At 49.3% G+C, this 21,225-nt stretch overlaps 1 protein-coding gene across 1 annotated transcript in view; it reads right to left on the bottom strand.

Moving 5' to 3' along the window:
- FSTL1 (follistatin like 1) overlaps nt 1-19,313 on the bottom strand; it is a 176,325-nt gene extending 157,012 nt beyond the window's left edge. The window contains exons 1-3 of the mRNA XM_065417493.1: nt 19,289-19,313; nt 17,706-18,077; nt 17,242-17,426 (exon numbers count right to left, since the gene is read on the bottom strand). Coding sequence (XP_065273565.1) covers nt 17,242-17,426; nt 17,706-18,077; nt 19,289-19,313 — 582 coding nt within the window. The remainder of the gene's footprint in view (nt 1-17,241; nt 17,427-17,705; nt 18,078-19,288) is intronic.
- Between the last annotated feature and the right edge of the window lie 1,912 nt (nt 19,314-21,225).

Raw genomic sequence — 21,225 nt, 5'->3', positions numbered from 1 at the left:
CTACAGCCAGGACCGAGGGTTCTTGGAGGGCGTCCAAAAGCTTGTGGATGAGGGGGAGGTGCTGAATGGGTTTTCCAGCAGCTGTCTGGAAACCTTGAAACTTCCAGAGGTGGATGTGACAATGCACAACTCCAAAAGCATACTTGCTATCAGTAAAAATGGTAACGGTCTTACCAGCGGCCAACTGGCAAGCTCGGGCCAGGGCATAGAGTTCGGCGGCTTGGGCTCCCCAGTTGCCTGGCAGTGAGGCGGCCTTTTGAATGTCCCATTCAGAGGTGACTGCATAACCGGTGAAACGCTTGCCATTAACATAGAAGGAGCTTCCGTCCGAGAAGAGGATGCAATCAGGGTTGTCCAGTGGCACGTCAAACAGGTTGTCCCTTATCTGTAAGATGCTATAAACTACTTCCACACAGTTGTGCTGATCCTGGAGGACTGGCAGGTCAGGAAGCAAGGTAGCTGGATTAAGGGGCCCACACCTTTCAAAAATTAGGTTAGTGTCTTCTAAGAGTTCGGCCTCTAGCTGTTGCTGACGATGGGCCGAAAAGACTTGGGTTGTGCCCCTACGCAGAAGGGCTGACAAGGCATGAGAGGTCCAAACCGTGGTAAAATGACCCAGGGTTAGGCTCTTTGCCTTTGTGATCAGCAGGGCAGCTGCTGCCAGAGTCCGGGTGCAGGATGGGGTTCCCTGAGCGACAGGGTCGATCTGCTGAGAGTAAAAAGCAAGCGGGAAATGGTGGGGCCCGCTCAGCTGGGTAAGGACGCCACTAGCAATTCCGCCCCTCTCGTGGACAAAAAGGTGAAAGGGTTTGCTGTAATTGGGGGGGCGGAGAGACATGGAGGAGGCCACACTGTCCTTGAGTAACTGAAAGGCTTGGATCGTGTCCGGGGACCACTGCAAAGGGTCAGGAGCAAGGTTAGCAGTGAGTCGGTGGAGCGGTTTGCTTAACTCCCCGCAGGACGGCAACCAGGGGCGACAGAAGCCAATTAATCCTAAGAAACCTTGAAGTTGTTTCTTGGTGTTTGGCAGAGGGCAGTTTTGGATAGTCTTTATGCGGACTGGGTCCATTTGTCTCCCCTCTGGGGTTAATAGGAAGCCCAGATATCGGACCTTCTGTGAGACCCACTGAATCTTGTTAGGGTCTACCTTGTGGCCTCTGGTGTGTAGGTATAATAAAAGTGCCTTACCATCGATGCGGAGGGCAGCTTCTTTGCGGTTACCTAATAGGATGTTATCTACGTATAGGACTAACGTGGATCCCTGCGGACTGGTGAAGCCTTCCAAGTCGTGGCGGAGGCATTGGCTGAAAATCGTGGGGCTGTCTCTGTAGCCTTGAGGAAGTCGTTGCCAGACATAACTTTGTCCCTCCCAGGTGAAACCAAAGAGATACTGAGAGTCTGGGTGCACAGGAATGCTGAAAAAGGCTGATTTTAAGTCAATAACAGTGAACCACTCAGCATCCCAGGGGATTTGGCTGATGATAGTAGCTGGATCAGGAACTACTGCATGAAGAGGGACCACATACTGATTAACAACCCGTAGATCCTGTACAAAGCGCCAATGAATAGGGTCTCCATCCTTTTTAGGAGGCTTTTTGACAGGCAGTATAGGGGTGTTACAGGGAGTGCGCTGAGGGCGGACTAGCTTTTGTGCAATGAATCCCTCGATAATGGGGCGGATGCCCTCCCGGGCTTTCAGCGACAGGGGGTATTGAGGGACTGACGGGGGGGTTAAGGAGGGCTTCACTTGAATCCTTACTGGCTCTGCCGAAAGGAGCAGGCCAACATCAGTGTCAGAAATTTTTTAGAGGGTTGAAGGCAAGTCAGTGAGGTCAGGGGAGAGAGAGGGGGGGGTTTTTCAATTACCCTGAGTTGGGGCCGAATTTTTTAACACTGTTATTAACAATTCTACCCCTTTAGGAGTGCAGGTTAAAGTAGCCTTAAGCTTACAGAGTAAATCCCGGCCCATCAAAGGGATCGGACAAGCTGGGGAAAAAAGAAAACGGTGAGAAAAACATTTATTAGCATAAATAACATTTAGAGGCAAAGTGAGTCCCAGAGACTGTGGGTTGCCCTTCACCCCAGTTGCAGTTTTAACCTTAGAGGATAGCCAGGGAGAGGGGGCATGATTTAAAAGAGAGAAAGTAGCTCCAGTATTAATGAGGAAGGAGACAGGCAGTCCTTGGACTGAAAGGGTTAGACGAGGCTCTTTGCTGGGAGGGGAGAAAGTGAGGAAGGAGCCGGCTAAAGACATTAAGGAAATAAGACCATTACATTGTTTGCCTTCGCCCCCGGGGTACCGTCATTGAGGAGGCTGAGTTTGCTGCAGCTGCTGCTGTTGCCCGTAGTTGATCCAGGCCTGGGGAACGGGCTGAGCTGGTGGTGCAGGGGTGTATTTGTTCCTGGTGTAAGTATCTGCGGATGCGACCGGACCCTTTGGGCGTTTCCAGGGGCATTTACGTTTAAAGTGACCGGGCTGTCCGCACTGAAAACAATTTTCTGGTGGCTGGGGTTGCCAGGACCCTCTTCCCCGAGCACCCTGAAATCCCCTGCCACGGCCACGGCCTCTGCCTTGAACACCGCCGCGAAAAGCTAAAGCCATTAACTTATATTTTTCCTTTTTCTTTTTTTTTTTTACTACTTTCCCTTTCTTTTTTTCATGCAAAATCAGCTACGTTCAACACTGAAGTGACTGATTTACCTCCCCAACCAGGGCGAAACTTTAAGAAATAATTCCTTACAGGGGGCACTGACTGATTTACAAAAAATGAAATAAGAGTAGGGTGGTCTGCTTTTTTTTTAGGATCCATCTGAGTGAACATTTGGGCCCCCTCCAATAGCCTCGACCAGAACTTTTTGGGTGGCTCATCAGATTCCTGCCAAATCTGCATGAACTTAGCCTGATTAGGCGAGCGGCGAGCCATTTCTTTGAGTTTCTTTAACAATCGCTCTCGATCTGTTCGCAGCTGAGTCAGCCTTGGCTGACTCCAGTCTAGGGGATTCCAGCCAGCGGCTTGATCCCGCCTATCCATCCAAGTAGTATTAACCGCATCGCTATCCCCCCATGTTCTTTTTGCCATTCACAATTTACTACGTTTCTTTTCGGTTAAAACTTTACTTAACAACTGATTTACATTTGTATAAGTAGGATTATGACTTGAAAACAATTTTTTTAAAAGTTCTGTGATTTTTCGGGGATTTTTCCCAAAGGACCCTGACAACCGTTCCCACTTTTTTAAGTCCCATTCTAGCCATTTTTTATATTTTACAATATTAGTATGTTGTAACTGGCCATTATTGTTCACAAAAGGTTGGTTGTGCACCTGTAAAGGCATTTTTTTTACACCTTTATTACTTACAAAAGGTTTGGCGGAGGCAGCCTTTGGGCTATTCTCAGGGGAGGGATATGCAACCTGCTGCATCTGCTTGATCTTTTGCCTAGTAATTACTCCTCCCGAGGTGTGCCCTTCCATTTCCCCCTTATTCCTCTGCAGAGATTCCGATTTGGAGTCCTGCAGATTCCCCTCTGCACTCTGGAGAGAGTCCCCCTGCGGAGGAATAGGGGCAGGTGCAGTGGGGACCAACTGACGAGTCAAAACACGCCGTGGTTTACACCCTTCATTGAAATAACATGGAGGGGGTTCACTCTCGGGAGAGTACCTGACTGCCATAATTTTTAAAGATTTTCACAGCTCTGCTGCTGTGTCCCAACAAAACCAGTAACATAACTGTCCCGGATGGTCTTTTTCGATCTGGCTCCTTACTTTTCTTAAGGCAGCCTGTTCGAAAGAGCCATACGAAGGCCACCTCATCTCCGGGTCGGCCAATACCGCGGTATACCCAGTTTAATTTCTTACACACAGTGTGTACAACTTTCTCCTAGACATTTTTGTCTGTACTGGGAGTTTCCCTTCGTTCCATAACTTATTTACAATTCCCAACGGACTCTTAAGAGGCACGCTAGTTCCTTGACCCATGGTGTCTGACAGGAGCCCTCCAACTGGCGTTTATTTTGCTGTCCAGTACACGACCCCTCAATATTGAATTGGCTGGGAGAAATCTTCCGTGGCGCCTGCCAATTCGTATATGAGTGGTCTGTCCACTGGACAGAGGCACCGCACCAGAAGGAAATCCCGGACGAGCCCCCAAATTGTTAGGTAAAAAGCAAGTCCTTACTCACCTCTCCAGCACCCGAGTTTGTGCGGAGTTGGTATGGGCTTACAATCTGTCAGAGACCAGACACCAATTCGTTGATTAACGGGCTCACACTATTCTTAGCTTAAAAGGCTTTAGAGTAATGTGGCAAGTTTATTAGGGGTGAGCATTAATATTTATACACAGAAGTAAACAAAGTGATTAACAGATCATAATGGTTATGCATAATTAATTAAGATTCTACAGAATAAAACAGGTTAAAATGTAGATTCAAAAAGACAAAAGGGGAGATAGCTACTTAAGGGAAAGAGGGTGTTATAAGTAGTTCGCAGGTCAAAGCTTTGATTAAAAGTTCAGACAGAGACATTAAGTCTGGGTTAAGTTTAAGCTCATTAAAAGTTCAGACTCAACACTTGGGGTAAGTGACTGTCTGTAGTGTGTGTTTGTTTGTGTTTGGGGGTTACTTGCTGTGTGCTGAGCTTGTGTTTGTCAGTCTATTTGTTTGTTTGGTTGTTTGAAGGACCGTGTGCTGTGGCTGGCAGTTGGAAGCTGTGAGCTTCAAAGGAAGGTCTGAAGGCTAGAAGCCTCTGGTAATTGGCTGAGCCTTAATCAGTGGGCGGGGCATTCACCCAGGCCAGGGCTTTATAAAGCAGCGCACAAGCAGGATACTGGGCTAGGTGGACCTTTGATCTGACCCGGTATGGCTTTTCTTATGTACTTATGTAATAAGAATTGGTTATTAGCGTGTATTTTGGGTAAGATCTAAGTTATAATTGGACCTGGGTATGTGGCTGATCCTTTGGGATTGGAAGAACCTTTTCTTTTATATGATGAAGGAAGATTTTCAGTAATCATATATCTGACAGGTGTGTCTGGACGGAGGCCTGAGGCTGGGTACTTTAAGGGAACTGCGTTGTTTGGACTTCTAAGTAACCAGTGAGGTACTATAGAAGCTGTTTTGTGCTGGCTTGGTAAATCTAAGTATTGGAATAACCACCAGCGTTTGGGGTTGGTCTGCCCCGTTTTGTTTGCAGTTCACCCTGATTGAGTGACCTCAGCTGGCTCCCACGGGCAGCACCGTCACAGATGGTAAGGTGATAGGGAATAGCCAGCATGGATTTGTAAAGAACAAATCGTGTCAAACCAATCTGACAGCTTTCTTTGATAGGATAACGAGTCTTGTGGATAAGGGAGAAGTGGTGAATGTGGTATACCTAGACTTTACTAAGGCATTTGATACAGTCTCGCATGATATTCTTATCGATAAACTAGGCAAATACAACTTAGATGGGGCTACTATAAGGTGGGTGTATAACTGGCTGGATAACCGTACTCAGAGAGTAGTTATTAATGGTTCCCAATCCTGCTGGAAAGGTATAACAAGTGGGGTTCCGCAGGGGTCTGTTTTGGGACCGGCTCTGTTCAATATCTTCATCAACGACTTCAATATTGGCCTAGAAAGTACGCTTATTAAGTTTGCAGATGATACCAAACTGGGAGGGATTGCAACTGCTTTGGAGGAGAGGGTCATAATTCAAAATGATCTGGACAAATTGGAGAAATGGTCTGAGGTAAACAGGATGAGGTTTAACAAAGACGAATGCAAAGTGCTCCACTTAGGAAGGAACAATCAGTTTCACACATACAGAATGGGAAGAGACTGTCTAGGAAGGAGTACGGCAGAGAGGGATCTAGGGGTTATAGTGGACCACAAGCTAAATATGAGTCAACAGTGTGACGCTGTTGCAAAAAAAGCAAACATGATTCTGGGATGTATTAACAGGTGTGTTGTGAGCAGGACAGGAGAAGTCATTCTTCCGCTCTACTCTGCACTGGTTAGGCCTCAACTGGAGTATTATGTCTAGTTCTGGGCACCGCATTTCAAGAAAGATGTGGAGAAATTGGAGAGGGTCCAGAGAAGAGCAACAAGAATGATTAAAGGTCTTGAGAACATGACCTATGAAGGAAGGCTGAAAGAATTGGGTTTGTTTAGTTTGGAAAAGAGAAGACTGAGAGGGGACATGATAGCAGTTTTCAGGTATCTAAAAAGGTGTCATAAGGAGGAGGGAGAAAACTTGTTCACCTTAGCCTCTCAGGATAGAACAAGAAGCAGTGGGCTTAAATTGCAGCAAGGGAGGTTTAGGTTGGACATTAGGAAAAAGTTCCTAACTGTCAGGGTGGTTAAACACTGGAATAAATTGCCTAAGGAGGTTGTGGAATCTCCATCTCTGGAGATATTTAAAAGTAGGTTAGATAAATGTCTATCAGGAATGGTCTAGACAGTATTTGGTCCTGCCATGAGGGCAGGGGACTGGACACGATGACCTCTCGAGGTCCCTTCCAGTCCAGGAATCTATGAATCTATGAATGTTTTCCCCACCTAGGCCTTTGTCCCTTAGAATCACTGGGGACATTGGGGTTTGTGTCTCTTGGTTTCCCTTTTCCCTGCTTCCCTCCCTCCACAGGCGAGGAGGGGGCTGCTTTCCAGCCCTCGTTGTGAGAGGACCTCACAAAGCGATGGGACAGGACGAGTGCTCTGACAGTGATCCCCACTGGGGCTCTGGGCCATCCTTTGGCCCATGTGGTGAGACCCCTCAGCCTCGGGGGTGGCACATTGAGCAGCCTCTGATGTTTTCATGAGTAGCCTGATTGATCCCCAGAGCTAACAGTGAGTGTGTGTGTGTGTGTGTGTGTGTGTGTGGGGGGGTGATACAGGGGGAGCAGCTGAACCATCGAAAGGGGCTGGGTAGGAGCAGGACATTAGCCCCACAGGGCAGGGGTGGGTGTGGCAGTGACATCACAAGGGCCTTTTGCAGCACCTCGGCTGATTGGTGAAAAGAGGTTGGGAGGCGGTGACCTCACAGAGAGTCCATGGCAACGGACAGGCAGGACAGGCTGCAGGGTAGGGGCAATCTCAGAGACCCCCCTTGGTTTGCTGCAGCCAGTCTCCTTCCTGAGGTCTCCCCTTGAGGCCTGAGGGAGAATTCAGGTTCAGGTACGTGAGCGCGAGGAGGAGCCTCTTTGGAGTTTCCCCCTTTCCCACTACTGATTTAGCTGGAAAACAGCTGTCCCTGTTGAGAAGGTCAGAGCCTCAGAGCGGTTTGGAACCTGTTCAGCCTGAGCCATCTGGTGCCGGCCAAATTCTAGGCATGGAAAACACTAGGTTAAGGTGGGAGAATTTTCCCCCCACTTAGGCCTTTGTCCCTTAGAGTCACTGGGGACATTGGGGTTTGTGTCTCTTGTTTTCCCTTTTCCCTTCTTCCCTCCCTCCACAGGCGAGGAGGGGGCTGCTTTCCAGCCCTCGTTGTGAGAGGACCTCACAAAGCGATGGGACAGGAAGAGTGCTCTGACAGTGATCCCCACTGGGGCTGTGGGCCATCCTTTGGGCCATGTGGTGAGACCCCTCAGCCTCCCGTCCCTCAGAGTCTCAAAGCTGATTGGCTGAGCTGGGGGCTAAAGCTGGACCCTTTCTACTCCATCAGTTTACCTGACAGCTTAGAGAGTTAAACAGGCTGTAGGTCTCCTCCTGCAGCAACAGAACGGGCCTGTCCCAAGAGCCCCTCCTTGCCACTGAGTCCTGATGGCCTTTGATCAGGGCCAGGTGCCTGACAGACAATCATCTGCCCTACATGGGCTCTTTGCTTTTAAATTAGCTTCCCATACGTAGCCTGGGCCCAGACTCCACTTAAAGGGACCAGCAATCCCATGACACCTCTGCACTGACATTCGTTCATCTACATGGAGCTATTTATCTAGGTTTCTCAGTTGGTGCCCATCACCACAGGATCTGAGGGCCGAGTATCTGAGTGTCATTTGTCCTGTGGGGAGGCAATCTCTGTTCCCCCGTAACAAGAGACTGACTTTTTTGTTCTAATTCAATATAAAGGTGCACGAGTGATAGTGAGCAGGGGCTTGTTTACACTAGAAAGTTGTAGTGCTTGAGCTCTACTAGTATAGTTCAAGCAGTACAACCCCCCTAGTATGGGGACAGTCATATCAGTATAACGGTGCTTTATACCAGTACAGTGAGGGGAATAAGCTATATTGGTGTAAGACACTTGTATGAGGATATAACTGTGTGCACAGTAGAAGTTGTGCTGGGACAACTTCCCCCGCAGGTAAGTGGGGAACATGGAGACCTGGGAGATGGGTCGGAAACGAGAGGGAGTGTGGGCTATATTGGCAGAGAGAAAGGAGGGTCAGGACAAAACTGGGAGGAAAGATCAAACCAGTATCTTAGATGCCTGTATACAAATGCGAGAAGTATGGGTAATAAGCAGGAAGAACTGGAAGTGCTAATAAATAAATACAACTATGACATTGTTGGCATCACTGAAACTTGGTGGGATAATACACATGATTGGAATGTTGGTGTGGATGGATACAGCTTGCTCAGGAAGGATAGACAGGGGGAAAAGGGAGGAGGTTTTGCCTTATATATTAAAAATGTACACACTTGGACTGAGGTAGAGATGGACATAGGAGATGGAAGTGTTGAGAGTCTCTGGGTTAGGCTAAAAGGGGTAAAAAACAAGGGTGATGTCATGCTAGGAGTCTACTACAGGCCACCTAACCAGGTGGAAGAGGTGGATGAGGCTTTTTTTAAACAACTAACAAAATCATCCAAACCCCAAGATTTGGTGGTGATGGGGGACTTCAACTATCTGGATATATGTTGGGAAAATAACACAGCGGGGCACAGACTATCCAACAAATTCTTGGACTGCATTGCAGACAACTTTTTATTTCAGAAGGTTGAAAAAGCTACTAGGGGGGAAGCTGTTCTAGACTTGATTTTAACAAATAGGGAGGAACTCGTTGAGAATTTGAAAGTAGAAGGCAGCTTGGGTGAAAGTGATCATGAAATCATAGAGTTTGCAATTCTAAGGAAGGGTAGAAGGGAGAACAGCAAAATAGAGACAATGGATTTCAGGAAGGCGGATTTTGGTAAGCTCAGAGAGCTGATAGGTAAGGTCCCATGGGAATCAAGACTGAGGGGAAAAACAACTGAGGAGAGTTGGCAGTTTTTCAAAGGGACACTATTAAGGGCCCAAAAGCAAGCTATTCCGCTGGTTAGGAAAGATAGAAAATGTGGCAAAAGACCACCTTGGCTTAACCACGAGATCTTGCATGATCTAAAAAATAAAAAGGAGTCATATAAAAAATGGAAACTAGGACAGATTACAAAGGATGAATATAGGCAAACACCACAGGAATGCAGGGGCAAGATTAGAAAGGCAAAGGCACAAAATGAGCTAAAACTAGCTACGGGAATAAAGGGGAACAAGAAGACTTTTTATCAATACATTAGAAGCAAGAGGAAGACCAAAGACAGGGTAGGCCCACTGCTTAGTGAAGAGGGAGAAACAGTAACAGGAAACTTGGAAATGGCAGAGATGCTTAATGACTTCTTTGTTTCGGTCTTCACCGAGAAGTCTGAAGGAATGCCTAACATAGTGAATGCTAATGGGAAAGGGGTTAGGTTTATCAGATAAAATAAAAAAAGAACAAGTTAAAAATCACTTAGAAAAGTTAGATGCCTGCAAGTCACCAGGGCCTGATGAAATGCATCCTAGAATACTCAAGGAGCTAATAGAGGAGGTATCTGAGCCTCTAGCTATTATCTTTGGAAAATCATGGGAGACGGGAGAGATTCCAGAAGACTGGAAAAGGGCAAATATAGTGCCCATCTATAAAAAGGGAAATAAAAACAACCCAGGAAACTACAGACCAGTTAGTTTAACTTCTGTGCCAGGGAAGATAATGGAGCAAGTAATTAAGGAAATCATCTGCAAACACTTGGAAGGTGGTTAGGTGATAGGGAACAGCCAGCATGGATTTGTAAAGAACAAATCATGTCAAACCAATCTGATAGCTTTCTTCGATAGGATAACAAGTCTTGTGGATAAGGGAGAAGCTGTGGATGTGGTATACCTAGACTTTAGTAAGGCATTTGATACGGTCTCGCATGATATTCTTATCGACAAACTAGGCAAATACAATTTAGATGGGGCTACTATAAGGTGGGTGCATAACTGGCTGGATAACCGTACTCAGAGAGTTGTTATTAATGGTTCCCAATCCTGCTGGAAAGGCATAACGAGTGGGGTTCCGCAGGGGTCTGTTTTGGGACCGGCTCTGTTCAATATCTTCATTAACGACTTAGATATTGGCATAGAAAGTACGCTTATTAAGTTTGCGGATGATACCAAACTGGGAGGGATTGCAACTGCTTTGGAGGACAGGGTCATAATTCAAAATGATCTGGACAAATTGGAGAAATGGTCTGAGTTAAACAGGATGAAGTTTAACAAAGACAAATGCAAAGTGCTCCACTTAGGAAGAAAAAATCAGTTTCACACATACAAAATGGGAAGAGACTGTCTAGGAAGGAGTATGGCAGAAAGGGATCTAGGGGTTATAGTGGACCACAAGCTAAATATGAGTCAACAGTGTGATGCTGTTGCAAAAAAAGCAAACATGATTCTGGGATGTATTAACTGGTGTGTTGTGAGCAAGACACGAGAAGTCATTCTTCCGCTCTACTCTGCTCTGGTTAGGCCTCAGCTGGAGTATTGTGTCCAGTTCTGGGCACCACATTTCAAGAAAGATGTGGAGAAATTGGAGATAGTCCAGAGAAGAGCAACAAGAATGATTAAAGGTCTTGAGAACATGACCTATGAAGGAAGGCTGAAAGAATTGGGTTTGTTTAGTTTGGAAAAGAGAAGACTGAGAGGGGACATGATAGCAGTTTTCAGGTATCTAAAAGGGTGTCATAAGGAGGAGGGAGAAAACTTGTTCACCTTAGCCTCTGAGGATAGAACAAGAAGCAATGGGCTTAAACTGCAGCAAGGGAGGGCTAGGTTGGACATGAGGGAAAAGTTCCTAACTGTCAGGGTGGTTAAACACTGGAATAAATTGCCTAGGGAGGTTGTGGAATCTCCATCTCTGGAGATATTTAAAAGTAGGTTAGATAAATGTCTATCAGGGATGGTCTAGACAGTATTTGGTCCTGCCATGCGGGCAGGGGACTGGACTCGATGACCTCTCGAGGTCCCTTCCAGTCCTAGAATCTATGAATCTATGAAAAACTATTAAGGGCGATGTAAATAAATGCATCCCTACCCAAAATAGTTATAGAACTACCAAGAACTGTGTGCAGACCAGGCCTTTAAACGTTAGGAAACACCAGAATGAAGGTTGCTTGTACGACCTTAGCACGGAGTCGTTGTGCGTATGTCTTCTGATACAGACTCTCAGGTGTGGCCTTGGGGTCAGTTCCCTTCCCCTCTCTGCATCAGTTTCCTCCAAACTAGCAGGGGAAGTGGTGGTTTCTTCATCTCTTGATGTCTTCCAATGAAGACTAGATGCCTTTCTGGAGTGTGCTTTGGTCCAAAACTAGCCACTGTGCTATACAAGAGGTCTGTGCTATACAAGATGCTATACAAGGGGAGGGGAGGGGTCAGATGATATGATCGAATGGTCTCTTCTGGCCTTAAAGTCTAGAAATCTCTGAAAACCGGAGTGTGGCACATTGAGCAGCCTCTGATGTTTTCATGAGTAGCCTGATTGATCCCCAGAGCTAAGAACATAAGAACATAAGAAAGGCCGTACTGGGTCAGACCAAAGGTCCATCTAGCCCAGTATCTGTCTACCGACAGTGGCCAATGCCAGGTGCCCCAGAGGGAGTGAACCTAACAGGCAATGATCCAGTGATCTCTCTCCTGCCATCCATCTCCATCCTCTGACGAACAGAGGCTAGGGACACCATTCTTACCCATCCTGGCTAATAGCCATTTATGGACTTAGCCACCATGAATTTATCCAGTCCCCTTTTAAACATTGTTATAGTCCTAGCCTTCACAACCTCCTCAGGTAAGGAGTTCCACAAGTTGACTGTGCGCTGCGTGAAGAAGAACTTCCTTTTATTTGTTTTAAACCTGCTGCCTATTAATTTCATTTGGTGACCCCTAGTTCTTGTATTATGGGAATAAGTAAATAACTTTTCCTTATCCACTTTCTCAACATCACTCATGATTTTATATACCTCTATCATGTCCCCCCTTAGTCTTCTCTTTTCCAAACTGAAGAGTCCTAGCCTCTTTAATCTTTCCTCATATGGGACCCTCTCTAAACCCTTAATCATTTTAGTTGCTCTTTTCTGAACCTTTTCTAGTGCTAGAATATCTTTTTTGAGGTGAGGAGACCACATCTGTACACAGTATTCGAGATGTGGGCGTACCATGGATTTATATAAGGGCAATAATATATTCTCAGTCTTATTCTCTATCCCCTTTTTAATGATTCCTAACATCCTGTTTGCTTTTTTGACCGCCTCTGCACACTGCGTGGACATCTTTAGAGAACTATCCACGATGACGCCAAGATCTTTTTCCTGACTCGTTGTAGCTAAATTAGCCCCCATCATGTTGTATGTATAGTTGGGGTTATTTTTTCCAATGTGCATTACTTTACATTTATCCACATTAAATTTCATTTGCCATTTTGCTGCCCAATCACTTAGTTTTGTGAGATCTTTTTGAAGTTCTTCACAATCTGCTTTGGTCTTAACTATCTTGAGTAGTTTAGTATCATCTGCAAACTTTGCCACCTCACTGTTTACCCCTTTCTCCAGATCATTTATGAATAAATTGAATAGGATTGGTCCTAGGACTGACCCTTGGGGAACACCACTAGTTACCCCTCTCCATTCTGAGAATTTACCATTAATTCCTACCCTTTGTTCCCTGTCCTTTAACCAGTTCTCAATCCATGAAAGGACCTTCCCTTTTATCCCATGACAGCTTAATTTACGTAAGAGCCTTTGGTGAGGGACCTTGTCAAAGGCTTTCTGGAAATCTAAGTACACTATGTCCACCGGATCCCCCTTGTCCACATGTTTGTTGACCCCTTCAAAGAACTCTAATAGATTAGTAAGACACGATTTCCCTTTACAGAAACCATGTTGACTATTGCTCAAGAGTTTATGTTTTTCTATGTGTCTGACAATTTTGTTCTTTACTATTGTTTCAACTAATTTGCCCGGTACCGACGTTAGACTTACCGGTCTGTAATTGCCGGGATCACCCCTAGAGCCCTTTTTAAATATTGGCGTTACATTAGCTAACTTCCAGTCATTGGGTACCGAAGCCGATTTAAAGGACAGGTTACAAACCTTAGTTAATAGTTCCGCAACTTCACATTTGAGTTCTTTCAGAACTCTTGGGTGAATGCCATCTGGTCCCGGTGACTTGTTAATGTTGAGTTTATCAATTAATTCCAAAACCTCCTCTAGTGATACTTCAATCTGTGACAGTTCCTCAGATTTGTCACCTACAAAAGCCAGCTCAGGTTTGGGAATCTCCCTAACATCCTCAGCCGTGAAGACTGAAGCAAAGAATCCATTTAGTTTCTCCGCAATGACTTTATCATCTTTAAGCGCTCCTTTTGTATTTTCATCGTCAAGGGCCCCCACTGGTTGTTTAGCAGGCTTCCTGCTTCTGATGTACTTAAAAAACATTTTGTTATTACCTTTGGAGTTTTTGGCTAGCCGTTCTTCAAACTCCTCTTTGGCTTTTCTTATTACACTCTTGCACTTAAGTTGGCAGCGTTTGTGCTCCTTTCTATTTGCCTCACTAGGATTTGACTTCCACTTTTTAAAGGAAGTCTTTTTATCTCTCACTGCTTCTTTTACATGGTTGTTAAGCCACGGTGGCTCTTTTTTAGTTCTTTTACTGTTTTTCTTAATTTGGGGTATACATTGAAGTTGAGCCTCTATTATGGTGTCTTTAAAAAGGGCCCACGCAACTTGCAGGGATTTCACTTTAGTCACTGTACCTTTTAACTTTTGTCTAACTAACCCCCTCATTTTTGTATAGTTCCCCCTTTTGAAATTAAAGGCCACAGTGTTGGGCAGTTGAGGTGTTCTTCCCACCACAGGGATGTTGAATGCTATTGTATTATGGTCACTATTTCCAAGCGGTCCCGCTATAGTTACCTCTTGGACCAGCTCCTGCGCTCCACTCAGGATTAAATCTAGAGTCGCCTCTCCCCTTGTGGGTTCCCGTACCAGCTGCTCCATGAAGCAGTCCAGTGTGTGAAGCAGCTAACAGTGAGTGTGTGTGTGTGGGGGGGGGGCGATACAGGGGGAGCAGCACAAACATCGAAAGGGGCTGGCCAGGAGCAGGACATAAGCCCCACAGGGCAGGGGTGGGTGTGGCAGTGACATCACAAGGGCCTTTTGCAGCACCTCGGCTGATTGGTGAAAAGAGGTTGGGAGGCGGTGACCTCACAGAGAGTCCATGGCAACGGGCAGGCAGGACAGGCTGCAGGGCAGGGGCAATCTCAGAGACCCCCCTTGGTTTGCTGCAGACAGTCTCCTTCCCGAGGTCTCCCCTTGAGGCCTGAGGGAGAATTCAGGTTCAGGTACGTGAGCGCGAGGAGGAGCCTCTTTGGAGTTTCCCCCTTTCCCACTACTGATTTAGCTGGAAAACAGCCGTCCCTGTTGAGAAGGTCAGAGCCTCAGAGCGGTTTGGAACCTGTTCAGCCTGAGGCATGTGGTGCCGGCCAAATTCTAGGCATGGAAAACACTAGGTTAAGGTGGGAGAATTTTCCGCCCACTTAGGCCTTTGTCCCTTAGAGTCACTGGGGACATTGGGGTTTGTGTCTCTTTTGTTTTCCCTTTTCCCTTCTTCCCTCCCTCCACTGGCGAGGAGGGGGCTGCTCTCCAGCCCTCATTGTGGGAGGCCCTCACAAAGCCATGGGACAGGAAGAGTGCTCTGAGAGTGATCCCCACTGGTGAGCTGGGCCATCCTTTGGGCCATGTGGTGAGACCCCTCAGCCTCCCGCCCCGCAGAGTCTCAATGCTGATTGGCTGAGCTGGGGGCTAAAGCTGGACCCTTTCTACTCCATCAGTTTACCTGACAGCTTAGAGAGTTAAACAGGCTGTAGGTCTCCTCCTGCAGCAACAGAACGGGTCTGTCCCAAGAGCCTCTCCTTGCCACTGAGTCCTGATGGCCTTTGATCAGGGCCAGGTGCCTGACAGACAATCATCTGCCCTATATGCCCTCTTTGCTTTTAAATTAGCTTCCCATAGGTAGCCTGGGCCCAGACTCCACTTAAAGGGACCAGCAACCCCATGACACCTCTGCACTGACATTCGTTCGTCTACATGGAGCTATTTATCTAGGTTTCTCAGGTGGTGCCCATCACCAACTGAGATTTTATTAATTACAGACAGTAGGATTTAAGTGGTTCCAAGTAGTAACAGACAGAACAAAGTAAGTCACCAAGCAAAATAAAATAAAATGCGCAAATCTATGCCTAATCAAACTGAATACAGATAATCTCACCCTCAGAGATGCTTCAGTAAGTTTTTCTCAGACTGGACACCTTCCAGGCCTGGGCACAATTCTTTCCCCTGGTACAGCTCTTGTTCCAGCTCAGGTGGTAGCTAGGGGATTCTTCATGATGGCTCCTCTCTCCCCTTTGTTCTGTTCCACCCCTTTATATATCTTTTGCATAAGGCGGGAACCCAGTGTCCCTCTGGGTTTCCACCCCCCCTCACTGGAAAAGCACCAGATTAAAGATGGATTCCAGTTCAGGTGACATGATCACATGTCACTGCAAGACTTCATTGCCCACTTGCCAGCACACACATATACAGGAAGACTAACAGGTAAACACAACCATCTGCAGACAATGGTCCTGGTTAATGGGAGTCATCAAGATTCCAAACCAACATTAATGGCCCACACTTTACATAATTACAATAGGCCCTCAGAGTTACATTTTATATTTCTAGTTTTAGATACAAGATTGGTACATTTATACAAATCAGATGATCATACTCAGTAGATTATAAGCTTTGTAATGATACCTTACAAGAGACCTTTTGCATGAAGCATATCCCAGTTACGTTATATTCACTTATTACCGTATTTTGTCTAAAACTATCCCAGTTACATTATATTGACTTATTATCTAGTTTTTATAAAACCATATAGACTGCACAACGTCACAGTGCCCATCACCACAGGATCTGAGGGACAAGTATCTGAGTGTCATTTGTCCTGTGGGGAGGCAATCTCTGTTCCCCCGTAACAAGAGACTGACTTTTTTGTTCTAATTCAATATAAAGGTGCACGAGTGATAGTGAGCAGGGGCTTGTTTACACTAGAAAGTTGTAGTGCTTGAGCTCTACTAGTATAGTTCAAGCAGTACAACCCCCCTAGTATGGGGACAGTCATATCAGTATAACGGTGCTTTATACCAGTACAGTGAGGGGAATAAGCTATATTGGTGTAAGATACTTGTATGAGGATATAACTGTGTGCACAGTAGAAGTTGTGCTGGGACAACTATTAAGGGAGATGTAAATAAATGCATCCCTCCCCAAAATAGTTATAGAACTACCAAGAACTGTGTGCAGACCAGGCCTTTAAACGTTAGGAAACACCAGTATGAAGGTTCTTCTTCGAGTGCTTGTTCACGTCCATTCCACATTAGGTGTACGCGCGCCGCGTGCACGAACGTCGGAAACTTTTCCCCTCAGCGGCTCCCGTCGGGCCCGCAGGGTCTCCCTTCCCGCCAGAGCGGCGCCCCGCCCTAGCGTATATATATCCCTGCCGGCCCGACCCTCCCTCAGTTCCTTCTTACCGCCCATGGCGACGTTGGAACAACTCTACCTCTCGTCAGAGAGTGTCCCTTAGCATAAGTGTTTAGTGATAGTTATCAGTTCATTATAGTTAAGTGTTTAGAGCTTAGTGTTAAATAGCAGTTAATTAGTCCCTCACAAAGACCTAAAATCTCTATGTGATAGGTGTTTTTCAACCCCGGCACCGGCCCTGGGCGGCGGGGCATGCCGCACGCCCAAGGCTTCAAGGCTTGTGCCACGTGCTGCAGGCCTATGCCATTGAGCGACCCGCACGACTCGTGCCTCCGTTGCCTGGGGGAAGCTCACCAAAAGGAACGCTGTAAGATTTGTAAGGCTTTTAAGCCCAGGACTAAAAAAGAGAGAGACTTTCGCCTGAAACAGCTCCTCATGGAGGCGGCGTTGCAGCCCTCCTCTTCCGCGGCACCGTCGACCTCGGTGCGGAGTGCCCCGGCATCGGTCCGCGACCCGACGCCGGCAGGACAGCCTAAGCCCACGGCGCCGCCTCGGCGGGAACACACCCGGCACCGTTCTTCTTCGCCGGCCAGGCCGAAGGGCCAGCCCAAGGCCCGGGGACGTTCCCCGCACAAGAAGTCGGCACCGGCGAAGACCGCGAGTGCTGCCAAGGCCGTTACGGCCCCGATACAGGTCCCGGTACCAGTGGCTCCGGCGCCGAAAGGCCCGTCGAGCCCCGGGATAAGCGCGTCGAGTGAGGAGGAAGGGCTGGAGGAACTGTTGGAACAGCCCTCCACCCCGGACACATTTGAGGCAGTAAAGGACCTCATTGAATTGTCCTCCGAAAGCACCCTCCGCGCTAAAGACATTCCGCCGCGACTGCCATCCAAGGGCAAGCCGGCGATGATGCGCCCATCGCGGTCGCCATCTCGGCACCGTTCACGGCGCCGGTCCCGGTCGAGCTCCGCCTCGGTGGACTCCCGGCTTCCCGCCACGCAACGGGCCACCAAACAGTCAGGCCCCAACGCGAGCGAGGCACCGTCCCAGCAGCCCGGCTCGAGCAGGCACCGGGACGCGTCGGTCACAAGGTTCCCGAGACCGCCCTCCCGCAGCCGTTCCCGGTCCCGGGGTCGACGGTACCGGTCCAGGTCCAGGTCTGCACGACGCCTCTCACGGTCCCGTTCCCGAAGGCACCGCTCCCCGACTCCGGAACGGCACCGCGCAACGGCACCGCCGTGGCCCTCTAGATCGCTGTCCCTAGCGTCGGAAGAGGGCTCGGGCCTTTCCAGCAGATATGGCCGCAGAGTGCACGCCGCTAGAGAGCACGAGGCCTCTTGGCAACCACGTTGGAGCCATCCTGGACAATGGCCATTCTGGACCCCGTGGGCCTATCATCAGCAAGGCCCTCCGTCCAGAACCTCGAGATCGGGCCCCTCAGGACACCGGTCCCGCTCCCCACGGTGCCGCCATGCCTCCCGTGTGGAGGCCACGGTCTCCAGACCGCCCGACAGGGATAGGACGGACTCGGCACCGAGCCCGGCACCGTCCCTGACCCAGGGCAGGGGACGCACCCCGGAGGGCCACCCCGCTGAGGAGGAGTTGCAGGAGGACGAGGGCGCGCAGAAGGCCATGACCTCCTCCTCCTCACCGGATGAAGCCGTGGCGGGCACAACAGTGTCCGGCCCTCCCCCGATTGACCATCGGGCACACCAGGACCTGCTCCGCCGGGTAGCCCTCAATTTGGGGTTGCAGGCAGAGGAGACTGTTGAGCAGGAGGACCCGATGGTGGACATTCTCAGCCCGGAGGGTCCCTCCAGGATCGCACTTCCGCTTATAAAGACGGTACAGACGAACTATAAGACTGTATGGCAGACACCAGCCTCCTCTGCGCCTACTGCAAAGGGCGTCGAGAGAAAGTACTTCGCCCCATCCAAGGGGTTTGACTTCCTGTTCTCCCACCCGACCCCATGTTCGCTGGTCGTTTCGGCGGTCAACGAGAGGGAGCGGCACGGCCAGCAGGCCCCAGCCCCCAAGGCCAAGGAGGCGAAGCGATTGGACTTGTTTGGCAGAAAGGTCTACTCGTCCGGAGGCCTCCAATTGCGGATCGCGAACCAGCAAGCGATCCTCAATAGGCATAATTTTAATTCCTGGGCATCAGTGTCGAAATTTAAGGATGCCTTGCCTCAGGGATCGCAACCTGAGTTTGCGGCCATAGTGGACGAAGGAAAGGCGGTGGCCAAAACCTCATTACAGGCCTCACTCGACTCGGCTGATGCGGCCGCTAGGACTATCGCATCAGGCGTGGTGATGAGGCGCTCAGCGTGGCTGCAGGCTTCTGGCCTTCCCCCTGAGGTGCAAAACACCCTCCAAGACGTCCCGTTTGAGGGTTCGGGGTTGTTTTCGGAGCAAACGGATGCCAGGCTCCATAGCCTCAAGGACTCTCGGGCTACCCTCAAGTCCTTGGGGATGCACACCCCTGTAACGCAGAGGAAGCCTTTCAAACCACAGCCTCCACAGAGGCAATACCATCCTCGCCCTCGGCAGGAACCATACCGTAGGCGGGGCAGGGACAATAGGCGTAGGCGCAACAATAAGCCTAACCAAGGCCAAAACCAGGGCCACAACAAGCCGCAGCCGGGAAATAAACAAGGATTTTGAAGCTGCGATCGAGGACAGCGTACCCATCTCCTCCCCGGATCCACCCCTGTGTTTCAGGGACCGCCTGTCCCACTTTTTCCGTGCTTGGTCTCATATAACATCGGACCGCTGGGTCCTGCGCACGGTAGAGTCAGGTTATGCCCTTCAGTTCTCCTCGCCCCCTCCCTCCCACCCACCACCCCCGTCCCTCTTCAGGGACCCCTCTCACGAGCAACTCCTCATGCAGGAGGTACAGACCCTCCTCGCTGTGGGGGCGGTGGAAGAGGTTCCTCTGGACCTCAGAGGAAAAGGGTTCTATTCCAGATACTTCCTCATTCCCAAAGCGAAAGGGGGCCTCCGTCCTATCCTGGACCTTCGCAAGCTAAACAAGTACTTGCAAAAACCACATTTCCGTATGGTCTCCCTTGGTACCATCATTCCTTCCCTGGATCCGGGGGATTGGTACGCTGCCCTCGATATGAAAGACGCCTACTTTCACATCGCCATTCGCCCGGCCCACCGGCGGTTCCTGCGCTTCACTATCCAGCAGCGTCATTTCCAGTTTACGGTCTTGCCCTTCGGTCTGGCAACAGCCCCACGTGTCTTCACGAAGTGCATGTCCGTGGTAGCAGCCTTTCTTCGACAAAGGCGGATGCGCGTTTACCCGTACCTGGACGATTGGCTCCTGACGGGCCGGTCGGAGGCGGAGGTTCGCACCCACGTGGCACTGGCGCTACAAGTATTCCGAGAACTCGGCCTGTTAGTCAATGTGCCCAAGTCTTCACTAGTCCCCACACAGAGGCTGGACTTCATAGGGGCAGCCCTGGACTCGGTGGCGGCACGGGCGAGTCTTCCCGTATCGCGATTCCTGGCTATCCAGGAGGCCGTGACCTCCATTCAGCGATTCCCCACGACCACGGCCAGATGTTGCTTACAACTCTTGGGGCACATGGCGGCATGCACACATGTAGTCGGGCTCGCCCGTCTCAGACTCCGGCCTCTGCAGCTGTGGTTGGCCCGGGTGTATCGCCCCAACAGAGACCCATTGGACATGGTCGTCACGATCCCAGCTCGAGTATCGAGCGCCCTCTGTTGGTGGCTCGATCAACAGCAGGTTTGTGCGGGGGTCCCGTTCGCCGCCCCACAACCAGTTCTGACGTTAGTGACAGACGCGTCGGACCTGGGTTGGGGGGCGCACCTAGGGAACCAGCGCACTCAGGGCTTGTGGTCCAAGGAGGAACAGTTGCTTCACATCAACCTGAAGGAGCTGAGAGCGGTTCGCCTCGCCTGCCAGACTTTTCACGCTACCATAAGAGGACACAGCGTGTCGGTTCTGACGGACAACACTACCGCTATGTTTTACATAAATAAGCAGGGCGGGTCCCGGTCCTCTCCCCTCTGTCACGAGGCACTCCTCCTCTGGGACTTCTGCATAGCCCATTCAGTGCACCTTCGGGCTGCATATCTCCCCGGGGTCCAAAACGGGCTGGCGGACCGTCTCAGCCGGTCCTATCTCATGCACGAGTGGAGGCTGAGGCGGGACATCCTCCGTTCAATCTTCCTGAGGTGGGGGTTTCCCCAGGTGGATCTGTTTGCCACCAAGGACAACAGCCAGTGCCCGCAGTTTTGCTCATTCCAGAACCGCAGTCCGGGCTGAATGGCGGACGCCTTTGCAATCCCGTGGGGTGGGAGCCTGAGGTATGCCTTCCCCCCATTCCCACTCATCCACAGGGTCCTCCTGAAAACCCGCAGGGACAAGGCGACAGTCATTCTCATCGCCCCGGCATGGCCACGCCAACACTGGTTCACAACTCTGTTGAAACTGT

This window comes from Emys orbicularis, chromosome 1 (assembly GCF_028017835.1).
Source record: "Emys orbicularis isolate rEmyOrb1 chromosome 1, rEmyOrb1.hap1, whole genome shotgun sequence".
NCBI classification, from domain to species: Eukaryota; Metazoa; Chordata; order Testudines; family Emydidae; genus Emys; species Emys orbicularis.
Note: the sequence above shows the minus strand (reverse complement) of the source record. Positions and strands in the feature narration are given on the sequence as shown.